The sequence below is a fragment of the Hibiscus syriacus genome, unplaced genomic scaffold (assembly GCF_006381635.1).
Source record: "Hibiscus syriacus cultivar Baekdansim isolate YM2019G1 unplaced genomic scaffold, ASM638163v2 tig00110044_pilon, whole genome shotgun sequence".
Lineage (NCBI taxonomy): Eukaryota > Viridiplantae > Streptophyta > Magnoliopsida > Malvales > Malvaceae > Hibiscus > Hibiscus syriacus.
The window spans coordinates 1,201,809-1,221,092 of NW_024062574.1; the positions used below are offsets into that span (position 1 = coordinate 1,201,809).

The window sequence follows — 19,284 nt, forward strand, 5'->3', positions numbered from 1 at the left end:
ACAATACGACAGCCTAACAAAAGCTTTGTTATTACTTGCAACACTCAACTATATAACATTGACACAAAATTTGAATGAATCGGTGTTTGAAGCCGGAGAGGCTGGTGCATATGATTCAAATATTTGCGACCATTTTTGTCAGAGTTAATTTACAAACAGGCATCCGTATGTGAAACGAAACGAGTAAACCTGGTCGAAATCTTAACTAGGGGAGGTGCCTTCTCCTTTGGCTTGATGGGCAGCTTCTAAGCACTCCTTAGCCCAATGAACTTTTGACTGAAGGTAGAAGCTGCCGACCTTGGCATTCTTCTCGAATAAATGGTCATACTTCTGCAATAAATGAAACAGAGAAGTTTTAAAGGTTATTCAAGATGAAAGCAACGGAAAGGGAAAACAAGAAAAAAGAGAGATGGTTGAAATACTAGCCTTCATTATCTCCTCCCAATTGGCATTCTCGCTTACACCGAGAATCTGCCTAGCTTCTTGCTCTGTCATGGCTTTACCAGCTTTACGGGCAGCGTTTTGTAGTGTCTCGTGAGTAACACCAGATTTAGCAGCATCTGCGAAAAACTTATTGCTCAGAAGATCAACAAGAACTGGCACTATAGTAATATTACTAATCGTCTAATTGTTGCTCACGTAAACGCACATCACTGCTTTTGGAGCTAAACCAACCGTTTTCATGAGACCTCTCATGAAGATTTCATCATGACTAAATTAGAAAATAGGTTATATACATTTTGATGAGAAAAATGTGATATCTACTTCTCAGCAAACAACATAGATACTGATATAAATCAACATGAAGAATAAATTCCCAGATACATGGTGTCTGTTCCGGTGATCATATTGCACAATTGTACTATTTTTAAGATAATATCTTATTAACAATCAATAAAAACAAGCTCCCATTTTCCAAGCAACATAAAAAAAATGAAATAATGATCTTGCAATTATGAACTAACTTGCAAGTGCTTGACGGTATGCCTGAACAACAGCCCGAGCCAATATACCCGATCCCATTACAATTAAGTTCGCAAGAATCTTGGCAGCCTGCATAAAAGGGCATACAGATAAGTGAAAGATAATGATAATATTATCACAGAAGAGTATACTATATATATATATATATATATATATATATATATAAAGGAATTTTACACTCTCCCATAGCTGCCATCTCTATCTTTGATCCATATTCTTATCAGCAAGATGACTATATTCCAAATCCGAGAATTTTTTATATTGAAATCAAAACAAAAGGGAAATGAACTGCAAACTTCATAAATCTGACAAAGATTTTAACGTTATCTAGAGTCGTAAAACCGATAAGAACCATAAAGTTGATGAAATGGATTTAGATTCATTTCCTCAAATATATCATAATTCATAACCAAAAATATGCTAAAGAATCCGATATTCAATAATCTAAAAACCGAGATTCAATGAAGTTAAAATCATTCTTAATGTAACTACTCATTTGAGAATCGATATGCAGTTTACATTCTTAACATTAAATCAGCATGAAACGTAAGACCTAAAGGTATGATCATACGAAATTAGATAAATTTCCCCCCAATCTATCACAACCAAAAACATGCTAAAGAAATCAAGATTCAATAAAAAACAAAAAAAAGCTGAGAAATCCTACAATAAACCGTTGTAACAGAAACATTTAATCCCTATAACATCAAAATTGAGATAAAACGATTAAGAAATAGAAGTATCGAACCATGATGCAACTTGAACCAACTTCATCAAACTATTCAGATTTTAATTTCACCGAGAACAACAATCCAAAATCCTTTAAAATTACATCAGCCCCTTGAAAACTCAAAAACCCAAATATATATTGGTCCTAAAAGAGAGTATGATAAGTTGAATCAGATCCAGTTAACCTAAAACTTAAAAGATTCTAAAGTTCTGTAACAAAGTATTACCAAAAATACCGTTTCCGATTAACAAAAACCTGAATTACATAAACATTCACAAGCAATCGGAACCATCCAAATTAGAATTGAGAGAAGTAAATTTTTTAACATTATTGTTTAGTCACAACTCCTCATTTTTAATTCAATTTTAATAATGATTCATCGTAGTCAATAAAAATTCATGCAACTGAATTGGGAAAATAAATTAGAGGCGGGCAAAGAAAGAACGTACCATGGTGGATCAGAATTCGATTTAGCCAATGATTTAAATGAAAAAAGACGTTAGTCCTCTTCACCCCAAGAAGAAACAAGAACGAAATTTTCGATTTTGATTGAAACAAAACCTGAAATGAAAACGGAGGAGAGAAAGTTCGAGAATAGGAAGGAAAGAGGAATAGAATTTCTGTTTTTAAACCGTTTATATTATATTAGGGATTGGAAGAGTAATTGAAGGTAAACCATTTATTGCATAGTGTTTTTTTTAATTATATTAAAAAAATGAGTAAAGTCCACAAATGGTCCCATGACTATAGGATGTTAATTTTTGAGTCCCTTCACTATCAAAAGTTAGAAACTGGTCCCAACTGTAGGATGTTGCTTTGTTGACTCCCTCGACTATTAAAAGTTATAAAATTGTCATTTAACGATTTGTTATGTTATAAATTTGTTATTGTTCATTAAAAATGACGATAATCTGAGCTGGATGTTAATGTATTGTTTGAGGTATAATATAATCTAATCATAAAATCTCAAACGACTATCATATATCAGACAACAAATTAACATCCAACTCAAATTACAGTCACTTTTTTACGGAAAATAATGAGTTTGGAATATAATGAATAGTCAAGTGATCATTTTATAACTTTTAATAGTCGAGAGACTCAACAAAGCAACATTCTATAGTTATAGGATCATTTTGTAACTTTTGATAGTTTAGACACTCCACAAAGCAACACTCTATAGTTAAGGGACAAAATGTAGACTTTACCCTAAAAAATTTCCAATAAAAGAGGTTTGGGCTAGGGATCACTTTCGAGATTCATGGGCTCAACATAGAATCTCGACTGCAAATTATTACTGATCGAATAATGATGATGATCTAACTAGAAGCCCAAGCCTGCAAATTTTCATGATTCATCAAACGGATCTCCGGCGGGGTTGAACGGCAGCAGTGATTCGCGTCAGAGTTTCAAGTTTCAACCGAGGTATAGCGACCGGCTTTCGATTCTTTGCTTAGAGATACCGGTTTTCAATTGATTTTCAATTGTCCAGGCCTTTTTATTTCTGGGTTTGATTCCTACTTTCGTTCTGTTACCTTCAACCAATTTCTTCTTATATTCTTCATTTTGATTTGTTTGATCTGCTGTTTTTTTTTCTTGTCCAGGTTGAGGTAAAGAAGGCAATCTTTGTATTTGTTTAACTGTTCATTTGTTGTGCATTTTGATTTGCTCACTAACATCGATTTGACATAATTGAAAATAATGCATAAATTTGTGACACCATGGTTTTATTTTACTGCAAATAGAGGAATTCCTGAATGCTAAAGCTTCAATTCTCATTTGATCTTATATTTATGTTGTAGATTAGTTGAAATTCCACACGTTTTGATCTCATCTCGCGGCTGCGAATATCAAGATGGTGCATGAAATAACTGAGCAACAAAGTAGGCATAATTTTTCCTTGAATAAATTTGAAATTTCTTGTGTAAAGATTGTTGAGTGACTTGATTGATTCTCTCATTGATGTTAGTAGCTAATAATTCCACACCATGGTTTCGTCGCTTGAACCCAATAATTTTTCTTGTGTAAAATTGAAATATCTATCTTGAGTTTGTTTTGTAAAGATTTTTGACTAATAGGGTTTATTCTCACATCGATGTTAATGATTATTAGTTCACTTGTATCGTTGTTATTCTGCCAATGCTTCCTTGTTTGAACCTAATACATTTTTCGAGAAGACGAACGCACTCTTTCTAGAAACCGAAGAAATTCAAGCTTTAGAGAAAACACATACTCGGTATTTTGTTGATTTACATCCACTAACATGTCTTTTCGGTTTGCTGTAAGGTTTACAAACTGACACTCAGCATATTAAATAAGTTCTCTGTTACAACTGAAGTGTTCAACCTTTGGTTCCATTTGTTGCAACAAGTTAGAAAGAGTGGTCAACGGGCTAATTTTAAGCGGTCGGTACTTCTCTATTTGCTTCGACCTCTTTTCCTCACACCATGCAAGCCTTAGGCATTGTATCATTTCTTTTATGATGAACTTTTCACCTCGGACATCATCTTGTTGTTGACTTTATAAGTGATATGACTCATATGAGTGCTACGGGGATCATGATAAGAAAGTGTGCTGCTTGGGCCTTACGTCACTACTTGCACTTCCCGAAGAACAATTGGCTGGGGAGGCTCTTGGGCGCGTGTTCAAGGCCACCCTGGATCTACTAGTTGCATATAAGGATAAAGTTGCAGGTTTGCTTGCCTTGTCTTTTGGAGGTTTTATACTCCCCATCTTTTTCCAATATATTTGGATTATTCCATGCATTATTTACTTGTGAACAGCAGCTGCAAATGAGGAAGAGGCTGAAGATGATGATATGGATGGTTTCCAGACTGATGATGACGATGATGCTAATGCTTCTGACAAGGAAATGGGAACCGATGCAGAGGATGAGGATGAAGCTGATAACATCAGGCTTCAAAAATTAGCTGCCCAGGTATGCATTATGTTTGATCCTTTAGGTTTGTTATTTAGCAAAAAAAAAAAAACAGTCCTTCGGCTTTCACAAAATCTGAAGTTCTGAGAACGGATCCTATGCCAACGGGGGAATGTTTAGCTAAAGAACGGGCGGGATGAGCTTTAAGTTTAGGACATGTCCGTGTAAATAATCCTGGACTTTCAAATCCTCTATTTGACCCCACCTGACATTGTTTACTTTAGGCTAAGGCTTTCCGTCAGATGATGACTTTAGTGATGACAAAGAGCTACAGTCACCCATTGATGAAGTAGACCCTTTCGTTTTCTTCGTTGATACTGTGAAAGGTAAATGTTTATTCAGCCTTCTCGGTTTGTTTTGTACGCATCATCTACTTTTGTTGATTTTTGCATGGCTGTCTGAAGTAGGAAACTTTTCTTCACTTCTCTGATTTTGAATCTAGTTTTGCAAGCATCGGATCCTATGAGGTTCCAAAACCCTTACACAGACGCTGGATTTCCATTGTCAATCTCTTGCAAACAGTCCTATCAAAAAAAAAAATCTCTTGCAAACAGTATTGCTCTGCATGCTGAACAGAGGAGAGCAGAGATTGAAAAGGAGAAAATGGAGAAGGCATCAGCCGCCGCTGCTCCATCGTGAGCTCAGATTCAGATTGAATTTTCTGGTTTGCCCTACGAGGTACTTGATAATCCCAATCAATTATGGTTTTTAATGAAAAACCAATAGTTTCTTCTGTCCATTCAAAGCATTCATTGGTTCATGTGGTCGTTGTCAACCCTCAAAAAACAGTACTTGAGGTTCGAGCCGCGTGGAGCTTTAGCGTTTGTATATGTTCTCGATCATAAGCAAAACGCGGGATTAGGGAACTCAAAAGTTTGCCTCATTGTCAGGGTTGTTATTTTTTGTCAAGTCTGGTGAATCTGCCAATTCTTTTGGCAGAAAATGCCGGTTTCAACCTCTGTGTTGTAGTCGGTCAGTCAGTCCCACTCTTCCCCATCCGCTCTCTTTTTGCTTCTTCAATTGTTTGGCCGTTATCGGCTGTTTCCACCCGGAGGAGTCCGGTCATAATTCACCGCCGAGACTGGTGAAGGTCGATCGCATCATATCTAATATGCTATTATGCCATGTTAATCATAAGGCCAATACATATTGTATAATAGGGTTTTTGTATTGATGAGATTTTGTTTAAGTTGTAATCCCAAAATTTTCCAGGTATAGTGAACCAATATCGTGGATTATTATTATTATTTTACTTTGGGTTATGGAGATATGGTTTTTTTTGGAGGTTCAGAGGGTTCTTAGGTAACTTGTGGTTGCCTATTTGTAATAATCATTAAGAAAATAAAGAATTATAATAGTTTATTTTTTATGTAATGTTTTTTTTAAAGTCACTGGTTTTATTAAAAATAAAAAAATTATCCAAAATTACACTGAAGGTTTACAAGTATAACCGTAAACTTAAACTAAAATATAATTAGGACATTTTTCTATAACTATTGACACAAAACCAACCACATAGATCACACAAAGAATAAAGAAGGAAAATGTTAAAAAGTTTAACCAAAGAATTTCAAACAAAATCTCGATATGAAAAAATCTCGATACGAAAAAATCTAACTGCAATGACAAATGAATCACATATGGAGTGAAGCTATTGAAAGACCGTTGAAATAATGTTGGATTTATGAAAAATAAACTAGGATTATTATTACTATTAAAAATGAATTAATATAACGGTAAAATTACTAACTTTACATTAATTTAGAATCAAGAAAATATAAATAAATGAGTTTAAACTTAAATTGTGTTATTTAACTTTTTAATCCTAAAAATTGACTCATTTTCAACAGTTTAATAATTTTTAAAATTGAAAATACATAAAAAAAAATGTCGGTAAAGATAACATAAAACACCTCAATGATTAAAAGTCTCGGATTCAAGCACCAAATAATTACCTTAAATTAATTAAAAAAATATTAAACATTGCAATTTTGTTCCATCAATAGAATTTATAGTTAGGCCATGCTTCTCTTTGCACAATATACTAGGAAATAAATAAATTAATAAAATAAATAAAGGAACAAAGTTCAAACAAATACACTATATTCACCCCCATCTTACCACTACCCTAGTCAGTTCTTCCATTTAGGTGTCTGATGGGTAGAAATACATTGAATGAGCTTCAATGATAACATATATACATACATACATACATACATACATATATATAATTGACAATTTTCTGGAAAATAGAAGAAAAGGAAAAACAGGAAGTAAACTATAGTTCCATTGATATATAAATTATACATATACACACATGTATATATATGCATATTATTAGTGTGTGTGTATATATATATATATATATATATATATATATATATATATATATAGTAGTAGTATAAAACTCATCAAACCTCTATAGCATCGAGTTGCTTTCGAAGAACTCGTCGTAAGGGCTTGTGAACAGAGGGCAGTCTAGTTCCTTATATGAACTTGATCCTTTCTAATTAACTTCAGATCTACTGAAAACTCCACTTTCTGAAATACAATCCACCAGGACTATTATTTTTGGTTTCATAATATCATATAATAAACCATAGATTGTTATATGACTGTATATTATAATGTGATGTGTGTGTGTGTGTGTGTATATATACATATATTTTCAACCTGCTGCTTTCAAGAACTTGTCGTAAGGGCTCGACGAGGGTAATCTGAAAGAATTTTGCTTGTGTTGTTGTGAACAGAGGGCAAGCTGTCCACTTACACGACCTTGATCATTGCTAATTAACCTCGGATCTTCCTCTGCTTTCTGAAATACAAAACGAATTCCCGTATCCTAAAATTATCGGTTTCATTATATCGTTTTAGTGATTATTAAAATCATGCTGTAGTAGTGTGTGCCGATTTTGTAATATATAACATTCGAACAGTTGTTTATCATGCATGTGAGAATCAACTCACCTCCGTTGGTAAATAGAGAATTTCGTTTTCAAAGTCCTCCGTGGTTGTGCTGGCTGCCTGATAATGCGTGAAGTTATGAAGCACGGACATCTTCTGTTGTTTACCGATTACATTAGCTTCACACTGACTCTTCATTTGGTCATAAGGAATGGGTGCTTCGGAAAAGCTTCCAACTTTCCGGGCCGTTTCCAGAACCTATTGGCGTAATAAACGGTTACAATGAGAGAAAAATGAAAGCAAATTTTAAATAGAAATAGACCATTCTTACTCTTGTTAACTTCTGTACTTTCTCAAACCTAATATCAATAATCTAATTCTAGACTATTCCATTAACATTGCTAAACATCCACTGAAAACAAGGGGGGAATTGGAGTGCAATCATGTGTTCGTATTGTGTTCAATTTCGAGCAAAAAGTTTCGAAGTTCTCAAACAAATCACATTAGGAAACGGTAGGCAGAAAAGGAGAAAAAGGGGACAAACCATCAAAACTGTGAGCCAGGTCAGTACAAACGACGGAAGAAATCAGAGAGAGAGAGAGAGGCAGTTGTTTCATTTGTTGGCCCGGAACTAGGTACAGCTCCATAATCAGAAGTGCAGGAAGCACAAAGAAGGATCGTGTAAGCTTGGTTAGCTAGAAGTTAGGGAACAAGGCCCTGTTTGCTTACCGTGTGAGCAGCCAGGAGAATGGGTCGGGCGAACACTGGCAGAACACTAAAAAAAGTTGGGATTTGAGGGGTGTGCAAGGAAACAAACCTTGATCTACTAACAAGTCCTATAAAGAAGGGTAGGATCGTGTTCCAACAGAACTATAAGACACACTGCATGACGAAAGGTACTTTTCCCAACATACTGCATGATAAGAGTTGCAAATAGCACCAGATCCAAATGGTCAATGAAATTGAATATAGACATTTTTGTTTGAGTAATTGAATATAGACATACCATCCTACTGTTCCCAGGTTCATTGAGAAAATATAATAAAAAATATATATATATTAAACACAGCTTCTCATCATACCGAATCCAATAGCTCATTGGCACTTAAGACATCTAGTTTGCTGGTGGTTAATGATGCATTCTGGCATGCCTGACTTCCGACTTTTTCATCTATTATCGCAGCTAGAGGCATCTGAAAGAAAACCACAAGTCAACCACACCATATCAAAGTGTTATGGGAGTGAATGCAGAGTGAATGTGAGCGAACACAATCTACCTCTTCAACTGACTGGAACTCCATCTGCTCAAGAGGAGCACTAGGCCGTGACAATGAAACACCTAATAGGTATGCATCATCTGGTGAAAAGACCGCACGAAGTTGTTTCCTTATACTTGATAAGTCATCCTGGAAGAACACATGGGATAATAATAATCATTTTGCAAATAAGATCCCGTAAATGCTAGTAATTCCTTTTTCATGAAAACGGAACAACATAAAAACATGCAATAAATAATCCCTTATCATAGCCATCCAGTAGTGTTGATAATGCCATCATTATTCTTTACAAGCCACATATCTGAAAGGGGGGAGGGGGGCACAATAATCCACTTTTGACAATCAAATTACAAATTAAGAATACATTCAGTATTCACTCATTTTATCTGGTTTGTGTCTAGTCTTCTGATCCTTCTTACATTTCATCGAATTATAATTTACAAGTAACATCTCTCCTAACTACATTTTGTATCATGACAACTGTTCCTATTAGTTCCCAGTAACTCCTCAATAAAAAAATCTTTCACATAAGATATTTTTAGACAATAATCTTTAATTAACTAGTCTAAAGCACCGATGGTTCACTCAACCTTCAACTTTAAATACTTATCCGTCAATAGAAATAGGAAAGCTAGCACATCATATACCTCAGAATAAAAGACTAATAAACAAGAAACTGACATATCACCTCTGAAAATTTCTCAAATTTCGTCCTGAAATGGGATATGACAATCTCCTTCAAATATATGTCATCTAGCTCTATTGCCAAGAGGGAGTTTAATGCATCATCATCTTCCTTGGATCCATATGTTGTATCTGAATTTTCACATACAGCCTTAAGTTCGACATCTTCATCTAATTTGAGATAAGGATCAGCCTGTGCAAAGTATGATGAACTCAATTATAAGCTGAAGGCTCAGAAAACAGTGTCATTAAAAATATTACCTATGAATCAAGGATAAGAAACTGACCGTTTTAGCTGTCAGAGATCCTTTAACAACAGAGATCAACTCTGGAAAATTGGCTGCCCTGGCTGAGAAAATAAGCATGTAGGACGCCAAGGTAAAGAGAGACCGCCTGCGAGATGGTTGTAAACGTCCTTCAACATGCATGCAAGACACAAATGTCAGGACCAAATTTAACAAGCCCACATAACTTGAGCAACAAGTACACCACTTCCCCTACCACAGACATAGGAAAAAAAGGCTATTCACTATTAACCATCCTTTGATGCTAACATTATCATGAGCATGATTTAATAATTCAGAATAAGAGAAAAGATTATCAGAGGAACCGAGGTAGTAAAGTTATTTAAATATCATACAGTGTGGCATTTTGGTTGATGGAATAAGGAAGAAAATAGGGAAATGAAGTTTGGCTTTAGTAAATTCTAAAAGACCCAAGTCATATTAATTTTTTTGAAAGGAAATCAGGTGGGTTTGGTGATACCATTTGAGCCAGTGGCATTAAATATCAATAAAGATGTGAATTCCTCAAGAAAATAGGAGGCAAGAAAAAAAATCATATTTGATAAAGCTTCTATTTGTTTTCCCTCTATGTTGATTGTGAAAAACATTAAAAGAGCATTGGAGACCAAATCAGCACCTAGGATCTATATGAATTCCTTTGGCATGAGTTGCAAGTGCATGAATACTTGTGTTACAAGGTTTCAAATTCCAGGAAAGCTAGAAAGGAGCACTATATACCATTAACGTAAACTATTTGGTAAATATGTGACAAGAACAAAAAACTTCACTTAGTCACAGTTTCCTATCCAGTTACAAGCTTGGGATGACTGAGCAAAATTAACATAGCATCTCTAGGAACAAATTTAAAGAGGATAGACAGCATCATGGATTTGTAAGGAATAATCCAGTGCGTGAAACTTCCAATAGACAAAGTGGAGAGAAAGCATCCTACTGCATGCATAAGTATCAAACTATTTTTTTACCCGATAAAAATGCAACTAATTATTTGATTATAGATGCAATGAAGGGGGGGTTTAATGAGACCTCCCATTTCTATCAAAAAAAAAATTATAGATGCAACATACCTTTTTTATTCAGGGCGACACTCCAAAGGGAGAGTGCCAGCTGAAAACTCTGAACTAGGGCCATGTGACTGGAAGTCTGTCATCAACAAAATTTATCAATACACCAAATTAAGGAAATAGCTACCAAAATTGGAAAGAGACAAACTCTACTAGAGAAAGATATGTCACAAATATCCATGGAAAAAATGAAAAAGATAAAGGAATCTTCTTTAGTATAAGATCTGGAACATCCCTCTTAGAATCAAGGTAAGACCCAAATTCCATCAAAGCCAATGGCCCAATGATAAACCTAAATTTAGAGCTTGAAACAGAAAGGTTGATCTTTGCCACTTTGAGTTCCTAGATAATGGTAGATGGAAGTGATAAATAGAAAGCTTGAAACAATCAACATTTTTCTACGTTCATGTAAAGCAACACGGAGAGAACTAAGAACTTCTAATAAAAATTGAAAAGGCCATTTGCAACGTCATATTAAGCAGATGCTCTCTCAGTAAAATAAATAAATTAAGTTTTCCATCCTTCCATTTTGGGTGGGCATTATTAATTAAGCTTAGGTACTAGGCAAGCCACCATCGTCAATGCATTGTAATTCATCATATTAATTTAATGAATTACAATGCATTGGAAATAGCAACTTATATGGTAGTCTTAAAGAGTGCCCTTAAGCACTCATTAGCAAAACCATATCATAACAACCATGTTTCTTGAATCTTGTTCATTGCCAAAAAAGACTAATATTTTGAAACAAAGGCAGTATAAAATTATGATTAACCTTGAATCGGATAAATAATACTGCAATGCTATATGAATGAGCCATGGCCTCATAATTCGCAGGGGTGTTTTGAGGAGAATTTGCCTGGACCCATATTAATGAAAGCAGGAGACTCACTTGGTGGCTACTTAATCTAAGGGAAGTAGGCTCCTGAAAATTTAAAATATGTAAGAACACTAAATAGCATCTGAATTCACAATAACACTAGCAACAGAGAGAAAGTTGGTTCACACCATATTTCCATCACGCAGAGCATGCTCGAAGTTATATGAGTGTCTCCGAGACTGAGACAATACTGGATTTCTCACGGCAATATTTGATGCTGGGTTTCCGTTTTCTTTTAATCTCTCATCAATGAATTCTGTTTGGTCTTTACCTTCGACCTGCAAGGCAAAGCTGTGACTCCTCAACTTCCTAGATGCACTATGTGATAAGTCAGAAGAAACAATTTCAGGAGCACTGTTATTTTGATCTGAAGAAGGTGAAAGCAAGGATGGCATAAGCACAGCGGCAAAAATTCTATGTGCCCCAACACGAGTTTCATGGTCTGGGTGGGACATTGCAATGAGCAACTGGTGAAATAGAGCCTCAGGGAAGGCCTGGAACATATTTTAATGTCAGAACTTTGATGCACATACAAGATACTAACCAATATAACTCTATATTACACAACAAAACTTGCCTTCTGATATGATATGTTTGGGATAGAAGAGATGATGTCCGCTGTTCGATGAACAGCAGAAATAGTTGATCTGGAAACAATAGTGCTGGTGGATATATTCTCTAGTACCACAGCCATCGTATCAAGAATTGGTCCCACATCCCCTACCTGTTACATACATGCAGAAAATAGGTTTCAACTAAATGGGGAACAAATTGAATAACAAGAAGAGTAGCCTTTGTAAGTATCTAAAAATTAAGATTAAAGTAAAACTTGGATGTGGAAAAGAACATATTCACAACCTTATTTGAGAGCTGTGAGATACATTTTTCTAGTCCCAACTGAAGATCAGTGTCATATTTATTAGCACCCCCAGAATTTGATAAGTCAGCTGAATTTTGTAGAATTTTCTGTAGATGCTTCATCAATTCAGTTATTGTACCAATGATTGCTACTGAAGGCAGAGGTTTTGCATTTTGTGCAAGTCGAGCAATGATATTGACAATGTTTATTTGTACATGAGGTTGCTTGGTTACATTCTTATGCTCCATGTGCTTCACCAAGATAGCCAATAATACGTGGGACTTCTCTCCTGGAATTAAGACATAATACCATTATATCAACAAAAGACTCAATAGAAAAAGTATATATTTACGAAGGATACACATTAAAACTCATAAAGCAACCTGTTTCTTCCATTATCAACTGCAAGTATATTAGAACAGAAAAAGCAACCCCCTGCTCTTGAGACCAGTGATCTTCAGCATCAAAATTCTTAAGCAGTGGTTCAAGAACACGTCGGATTGTTGTTGCTTCTTTTGCCATTGTGGCAATATTACGTAAGATAACCTTTGACCAGTAAGAAGGCCTCTTGGAAGTATCCCTATTAAATAGCCAAATGAAGTGAAGGATGATGTTCGAACAAGAAATATATCCTATGTATTGAATGCAGAGTGAAATATACTGAAAGAAAGCCTTACATGGTAGGATCTAGGTCAGAGTTATTCACAAGGTTTGATGCAGATATAGCCTTCTCATTGATGTCTGGGACAAACAAGCTATTTTCATCCACTTTACTGACACTGACAGGTGTCATTTTGCTATCCATATAGTTCTCCAAGGTAACTGATATTACCTATGTAAGATGGAAAAATGAATTTAAGATGAAGAAAAGAGCCAGCACCTACTGCACATTGATTCTTCTAGTGTTTGCTTTAGTTTCAAATATTTTAAAGGAGATCAAAGAGGTGAAAAGCTGAAACTAAAAAATGGAGCTTCAATGAGGAGCTGACTCAAGAGAAACCGATAGAGAGCTTAATCCAAATTTTGGATTTACAAAGTATATTTTGTTATTTGTAACCATTTCAAAAGTCCATTTCAATCCTTTTAATGAAGCTCAAGCTAGGCCAAAGAGACTCTTAATAATTTCAATATTTTTAAGGAAGTAGCATCTAGGATTACAGTATACAGCACAGTCAAATTGCATCAGATAAGAAATGAATCAAACTTTGAAAATATAAGTGTAGGAACCAGACCCTATAAGAAATGGTAACTTACACTATCTAAGTCCTTTGATAAATGAGACTGCTCACCCATGAACCAAACCTAGGCATAGGAAATGAGAAAGTAAAAAGTATTAAGTGGCCAGATTTTGAATTGAAAGAAAACAAATAAGAGTGAAAAACTAAAATAAGTGGGAAAAGAAGTATAGAAAATAAGACAATATTAATGAATAAAATGATCTTAAACGGAAAAATCAACAAGAAAAATTCAGGAATTGTTCTCCTACTTATCTGGTTTGTAAAGACTTGTAAGTCAATTGAACATGTTAGAACATAAGGCTGTTAGCAGGTTAATTTACGCAGCAAGTTCAACCTAGAGACACTTGATGACCCTTCGGTAATAAGTTTTTTATTTTCCCATCATTTATTCCTAAAACCCCAATATTCCCCTTCAGTCCAAAAAGTTAAAGCAGCTTCTTTCAAATCTAGAAAGATCAATAAAAAAATTTAATCAATTGAACTCTTAACTAATCTAAGTTCAAGCTCAGGCTAGTAATACAAGAGACAAACCAGCAAAAAAATCAAACCCTTACTCATCAAAATATATTGCAGAAAGTCAGCCTCTCAGTTTAAAGGGTTTCTTCCAACAGAGGGTTTCAATTATTGCACAAAGGTAGAAGCAGAAGCCACGTGAAAATAATTAAAACAATCAGCTGGATCATAATATTATTAGGCCCATACTGTTATAAACAGCCAGTAAAAAGACCCCGTAAATTCGCTAGAAACAAGTCAATATCAGCAAAGTGGGAAATCTGTGAAGGACAAGACTGGAAAGATATGCACAGTTGCACACGACTCTAAACAAGTATAACATTCAAGAAATGATAAGTAAAAGAGAAAACAAGTGACTGCTTGCATATTCATGTTTGTGTTCTATGGAAGAAAAGCTATGACTACTTATAATGTGCTCTGGAAAGAGAAGCTTTTATGTAAAAAAAAATCACGATTAAAGAGAACACTACCATGGAAGCCAGCACTTGCAATCCTGCAGAACGTAAACGTAAAGCTCTGTCATCATCTCCATCTTCTTCAGCCAGTTCACAAAGTTTTGGAATAAGGCCCTCTAAGTGGAACATGTAAGTACCGTCCATCTAGTTTCAATTCCCCATATAATTAAAATAACTTCGTTAGTTACAAGCTAATATGTACAATACCCTAGTCAAGTGGTAATATTTCAGATATGTTAAGTATTGGGCTTTCTATGATCTTATATTGAAGTCAGATCTCTCTGCTTATTGCCAGTTGATTTTAGGTTAGAGGCTTAATAATCCTGTCTCGTCTGTCTGCAATTAAAGCCTACAACTGAATGGGTAGAGATCATATCCTTTACATTTTTATTCATTATTTTCCAGGACACTACTCATCACCATTCAAATGTCTAGGGGCTTCCATGAATTGTGGAAACCATATTTTTGAATGGTGATTGAACTTGTATTTAATAGTAATGGACACAAAAGTAATGGAGGGGAACCAGATCCCAACTGAATTGTCATGTAATAATTTTGCAGGTCTTATTCCAGTCATCAGGTCTGTGAAGAGCTCTTCAAGAGAAGTTAACAACATATAAACACAAACGGAAAGCATAAAGTTCAAAAGGACTACTTAACAACTGTTACCAAATGACAAACATAATTGTACTCAGGGCCAAAGCTAGAAAATTTACACTAAGTTGTCAGAATTTAGAAAATTAATGCATAAGACTCTTTTAAAGTGGTGCCAATTTTATTCTTAATATTTTTTAAATAAAATTAATAGAAAAAATTTCAAAAAGTAGTGCCTGCCATTGATTGTACTACTACATGCTAATACACACCTGATTATTTATGAACTCTGCAAGTGCATTGCAACCTATAATTTGCATCTCATCCAGTCGGGTTTGCTCCAAAAGTGTCTGAATGATCTCTAATAAACTACTAGCAAAAAGTGGCCTGCAAGAATAAAGCACTCCTGTGAATATCATACATAGATATTATTGACACTGAAATAATTACAATAAATAGTTGCTGCCTAAAATGAAAAAAATATGAAAAAAATAACTGACCCTAAATACTACAACTTAAAATTGAACACAGGAAAATAGATCAAATTCTTAGAATAATTTTCAAAATAATTTAATCCTTCAATAAGCATGATCTTTTCCTGCAAACATTTATGGAAGCATCTGCACATTACTGCAATATCATAACAAAAGTCTAAAAACCCATTAAATTATTAATTACCAAATGAATGTTACTTTTAAATGTTAAAATAAAAAAGTAGGAGTTATTGTATACATCCTTTACATTACCAAAGCTTACCTAGATGTTATGATATTGGAAAGAGAAATAATCATTGTTAACTAATTCAGTTTCTTTCAATGCAGCCAAACACAAAGCCAAACTTCACCCATAACAAATAAAGAGAATTAATCATCGTTAACTAATTTGGCTTTCTTTCAATGCAGCCAAACAGAAAGAAAAACTTCACCGAAAACAAATAAAGTTAATTATATAGATTGTAAATTGATACGTAGCTATCTTCTAATGTTTTGCTCCTGCTAGAATTTGATCCCCCAAAACAAGCCCCTTCATTAATGGTGTGACAATAACAAGCAAAATATTATGCTCTACCTAACATTAAGCTATCCAAACTCAGTGGTTCATTCTTTGAAACTCCTCTCTTAGATGTTCACCCAAAATGAAACTTGGCGGGAAGAAATGATGCTGTGAAAATTTAAAATGAATTAAATATTTAATTTTCAATGCACCGAACTTACATCTGCTCCTTACATGTCGATATCATTTTCTTGTAAACACACAATACGACTTTCACGCGTCCAAATTTCTCATTCCGTAAACCCTTGAAAAATCTTTGCTCTAGGTTACTTGTAATCTGTGCAGACAAATTCTTAAAGATGTTAACAAATCAACAGAAAATTCAGTAAAGTTATATGTATCATAGAATATGGTAAATTTCACACTAGTTTCGAACAAATCAAGGATGCTTCAATATGTTTTATAAACAAAAGATAGATGGCAATTCAGAAATTTTCTATCAGTTTTGAACACTTCTTGACAAAAATTTACCAGCATTTCAGAAATTAATCATCTTAAAAACAATATTTAAATCCTAAAATGCAAAAATTATATCAAACATTATTAACTTTATTAAAAGTAGAAACCCCAATAGTAGAAAAGAGATAGACACCTCATTAATATGCGTCATATTTTCATTTAAATTAACACAGTAAGCACCCTGCCAACAAAATTGTGAAAACTAGCTCATAGAAAACATTAAATATTTGAACATTGGTGGAAACAAAATTGCAAACAGAAAATTAAATAAATAAATCAAATTAAAATTTCAGAAATTCTATATCAAACTTCGCCAAGGAAAAAATGTATCAACAGAAAAGTCATACCGTCGGTATTCGTAATGGATTCTTTGCAGCATATTCACAAAGCTTCCCAATTAGCCTATCATTTGGTTCAGGTTCCTGTCAAATGTAATTGGACAACTGCTAAGAATATCAAACGCTGATTTTTCTTCCTCTACATTTTACCTGTTTTGTACCCGGGGGTGGTAGAATAGCCTTCACAGAGGCCTAAAGACCTTAAAAGCATCATACAAATGCCTTAATTCCCAAATATCAGAAGAAGCTAATAGCAATAAAACTACTTCTTCCTCAACATTGGTTTCATTAAAATAATATATAATACCACGTACATTAGAGATTTTTGTATCCAAAACCAAAATAGCAGCGCTGCTATAGATCTTACCGACAAATTTATAGTTCTCTTAAACTTTCATCATGGAATATCAATTACATGTATTGAAGTCACAACTCGATACAAATAGACAATTTCATAACCACAATACACTTGACTGAATTTAACTCCATTGATCATCACTCATTAAGTACAATACAATGAGCAGCTAGACTGATATCCAAATTCCAATCGCATATTTTACTCTAATAGTATTAATAAACAACAAGCCGAAATTCTGAGAATTCAAGTAAAATGTGACAAAAGATGAGCTAAAAAGAATACCCGATTACGGGGGAAAATGTCAGATAGTAACTTCTTGTATCTTTTAACAGGTTGTCTCGACCTGGTATGCAACGAAGGGCAGCAGAGACAGAGGTTACAGCAGAAGGGCAAAACCCGCCTAGACACTACCCCCATTTTTACAACGGGGATCTCAAGCACTGATCTGGATACCATATTGACAATAAAAATTAAACTAAAATACATACCAACAAAATTGGAAAACTTAAAATAATATTTGCCAACCTACTCATTGATCATAACATGCAAGTTCAAAACAACACGGAAAGGAAAATAAACTGAATTTCTACCACAATGCCCTTACATCAAATGCAGAATTTATGATTCTAACCTTTTTATTTATTTCAAACAATAAAAAAATAGATATTAAAAGTAAGAAATGAAAACGAAATTACATAAAATTAAGTACAGATACCAATTCGATTGATCGAAACTCTTAAATACCAAGAGAAACTAGCCCATCCGATTCGTATTAACTTGGAAGCTGATGAACAATTCAGGAAAAAATCAATTAAAATAGTTTCCAGAAATTAAAAAAAAAACGAATTCATTCTACATTTCGCACAATAATAAAAAAATTATACAAATTTAACATCACATTTTAATTCGAATTGAAATTCTTTTACCGGAAGAAATTGCCAGTTGAGGAGGGAAGAGAAGAGGCTTCTCAGGTCTCTCCCCAAAGGCCTAAACTTATGATTTATTATTATAAAAATAACTTCATTCTTTGACAATTTTAAAACTCTTTTTTATTCGAATTTTTGAATAAGCAAAAAAAAAACTTTTTTTCTTAAGAATTAAATTAAAAGGGGAAAATAGGTGATGATAACGTTACGGACCCGTTTGACATTGACGAATAAAAATCCGCCACGTTTAATATTATCATTAATTAATTCGTGTTTTCGGTGGCTGTGGATGTAACTTGAGCATCTCTATCTCCAACAATATATAAACTGAAAAAAAAAATTTAAAAATTACACTACGGTTCCTAATGTTAAGGAATTGTTATTTCTTTCCGTTTTGCTTTCTTTCTTTCTTTCTTTTCATAACAAAATTTCAATATTTTAAAATGTTACAATAACTACAAAATTAGTAATAATATCAGGAAATATAAGTAATAAATCTTAAATTTAGATATTAACTTTGATAAAAATTTATAATGTGATGAATAACTCTTAATTTAATTATACACTAAAAATATTAATATATATATATATATTTTTATAATGGAAAAATATAATTACTTACATATGTGATATATAAAAACAACCAAGGATTTGCCATTCAAGACTGTCACAACCCAACAATCTCATATTCCCAATTCCTCACTTCTCGACTTACATTGCATAGGCTA

The 19,284-nt window shown here is 34.0% G+C and overlaps 2 protein-coding genes and 1 long non-coding RNA gene across 3 annotated transcripts; 1 reads left to right on the forward strand and 2 right to left on the reverse strand.

The window, feature by feature from the left end:
* LOC120213590 (mitochondrial import inner membrane translocase subunit PAM16 like 2-like) lies at positions 1-2,328 on the reverse strand. The gene is made up of 4 exons (XM_039211693.1): positions 2,164-2,328; positions 966-1,053; positions 427-560; positions 1-330 (listed from the first exon to the last, which is right to left on the reverse strand). The coding sequence occupies exons 1-4, from the start codon at positions 2,164-2,166 to the stop codon at positions 202-204; spliced, it is 354 nt and encodes a 117-aa protein (XP_039067624.1). The 5' UTR covers positions 2,167-2,328; the 3' UTR covers positions 1-201.
* Positions 2,329-3,009: 681 nt separating this feature from the next.
* LOC120213788 lies at positions 3,010-15,622 on the forward strand. The gene is made up of 6 exons (XR_005524811.1): positions 3,010-3,179; positions 3,517-4,407; positions 4,498-4,652; positions 4,877-4,978; positions 5,095-5,330; positions 15,402-15,622. It is a non-coding gene; the product is annotated as an uncharacterized LOC120213788 (long non-coding RNA).
* On the reverse strand, positions 6,995-18,617 carry LOC120213787 (protein SEMI-ROLLED LEAF 2-like). Its single transcript, XM_039211848.1, has 22 exons — positions 18,564-18,617; positions 18,346-18,422; positions 17,913-18,075; positions 17,282-17,356; positions 16,637-16,752; positions 15,695-15,809; positions 14,844-14,972; positions 13,877-13,924; positions 13,300-13,454; positions 13,006-13,202; positions 12,622-12,911; positions 12,341-12,487; positions 11,892-12,260; positions 11,659-11,808; positions 10,887-10,962; positions 9,805-9,932; positions 9,522-9,710; positions 8,834-8,962; positions 8,639-8,749; positions 7,620-7,814; positions 7,326-7,467; positions 6,995-7,193 (listed from the first exon to the last, which is right to left on the reverse strand). Exons 3-22 carry the CDS (start codon positions 18,045-18,047, stop codon positions 7,159-7,161), a joined length of 2,931 nt encoding a protein of 976 aa, XP_039067779.1. The 5' UTR covers positions 18,048-18,075; positions 18,346-18,422; positions 18,564-18,617; the 3' UTR covers positions 6,995-7,158.
* Positions 18,618-19,284: the final 667 nt, after the last annotated feature.

What these genes read in the sequence shown, in the direction of transcription:
- LOC120213590 (XM_039211693.1), bottom strand. An exon ending in ATACCGTCAAGCACTTGCAA is followed by an intron (nt 561 to 965) that starts GTTAGTTCATAA and finishes AGTTTTTCGCAG; the next exon opens with ATGCTGCTAAATCTGGTGTT. An exon ending in ATTGGGAGGAGATAATGAAG is followed by an intron (nt 331 to 426) that starts GCTAGTATTTCA and finishes CATTTATTGCAG; the next exon opens with AAGTATGACCATTTATTCGA.
- LOC120213787 (XM_039211848.1), bottom strand. Translation starts at nt 18,047, where the DNA reads ATGGGGGTAGTGTCTAGGCGGGTTTTGCCCTTCTGCTGTAACCTCTGT. An exon ending in TATCAAAGGACTTAGATAGT is followed by an intron (nt 13,455 to 13,876) that starts GTAAGTTACCAT and finishes CATCTTACATAG; the next exon opens with GTAATATCAGTTACCTTGGA. An exon ending in AATTTGAGAAATTTTCAGAG is followed by an intron (nt 8,963 to 9,521) that starts GTGATATGTCAG and finishes GTGTTCTTCCAG; the next exon opens with GATGACTTATCAAGTATAAG.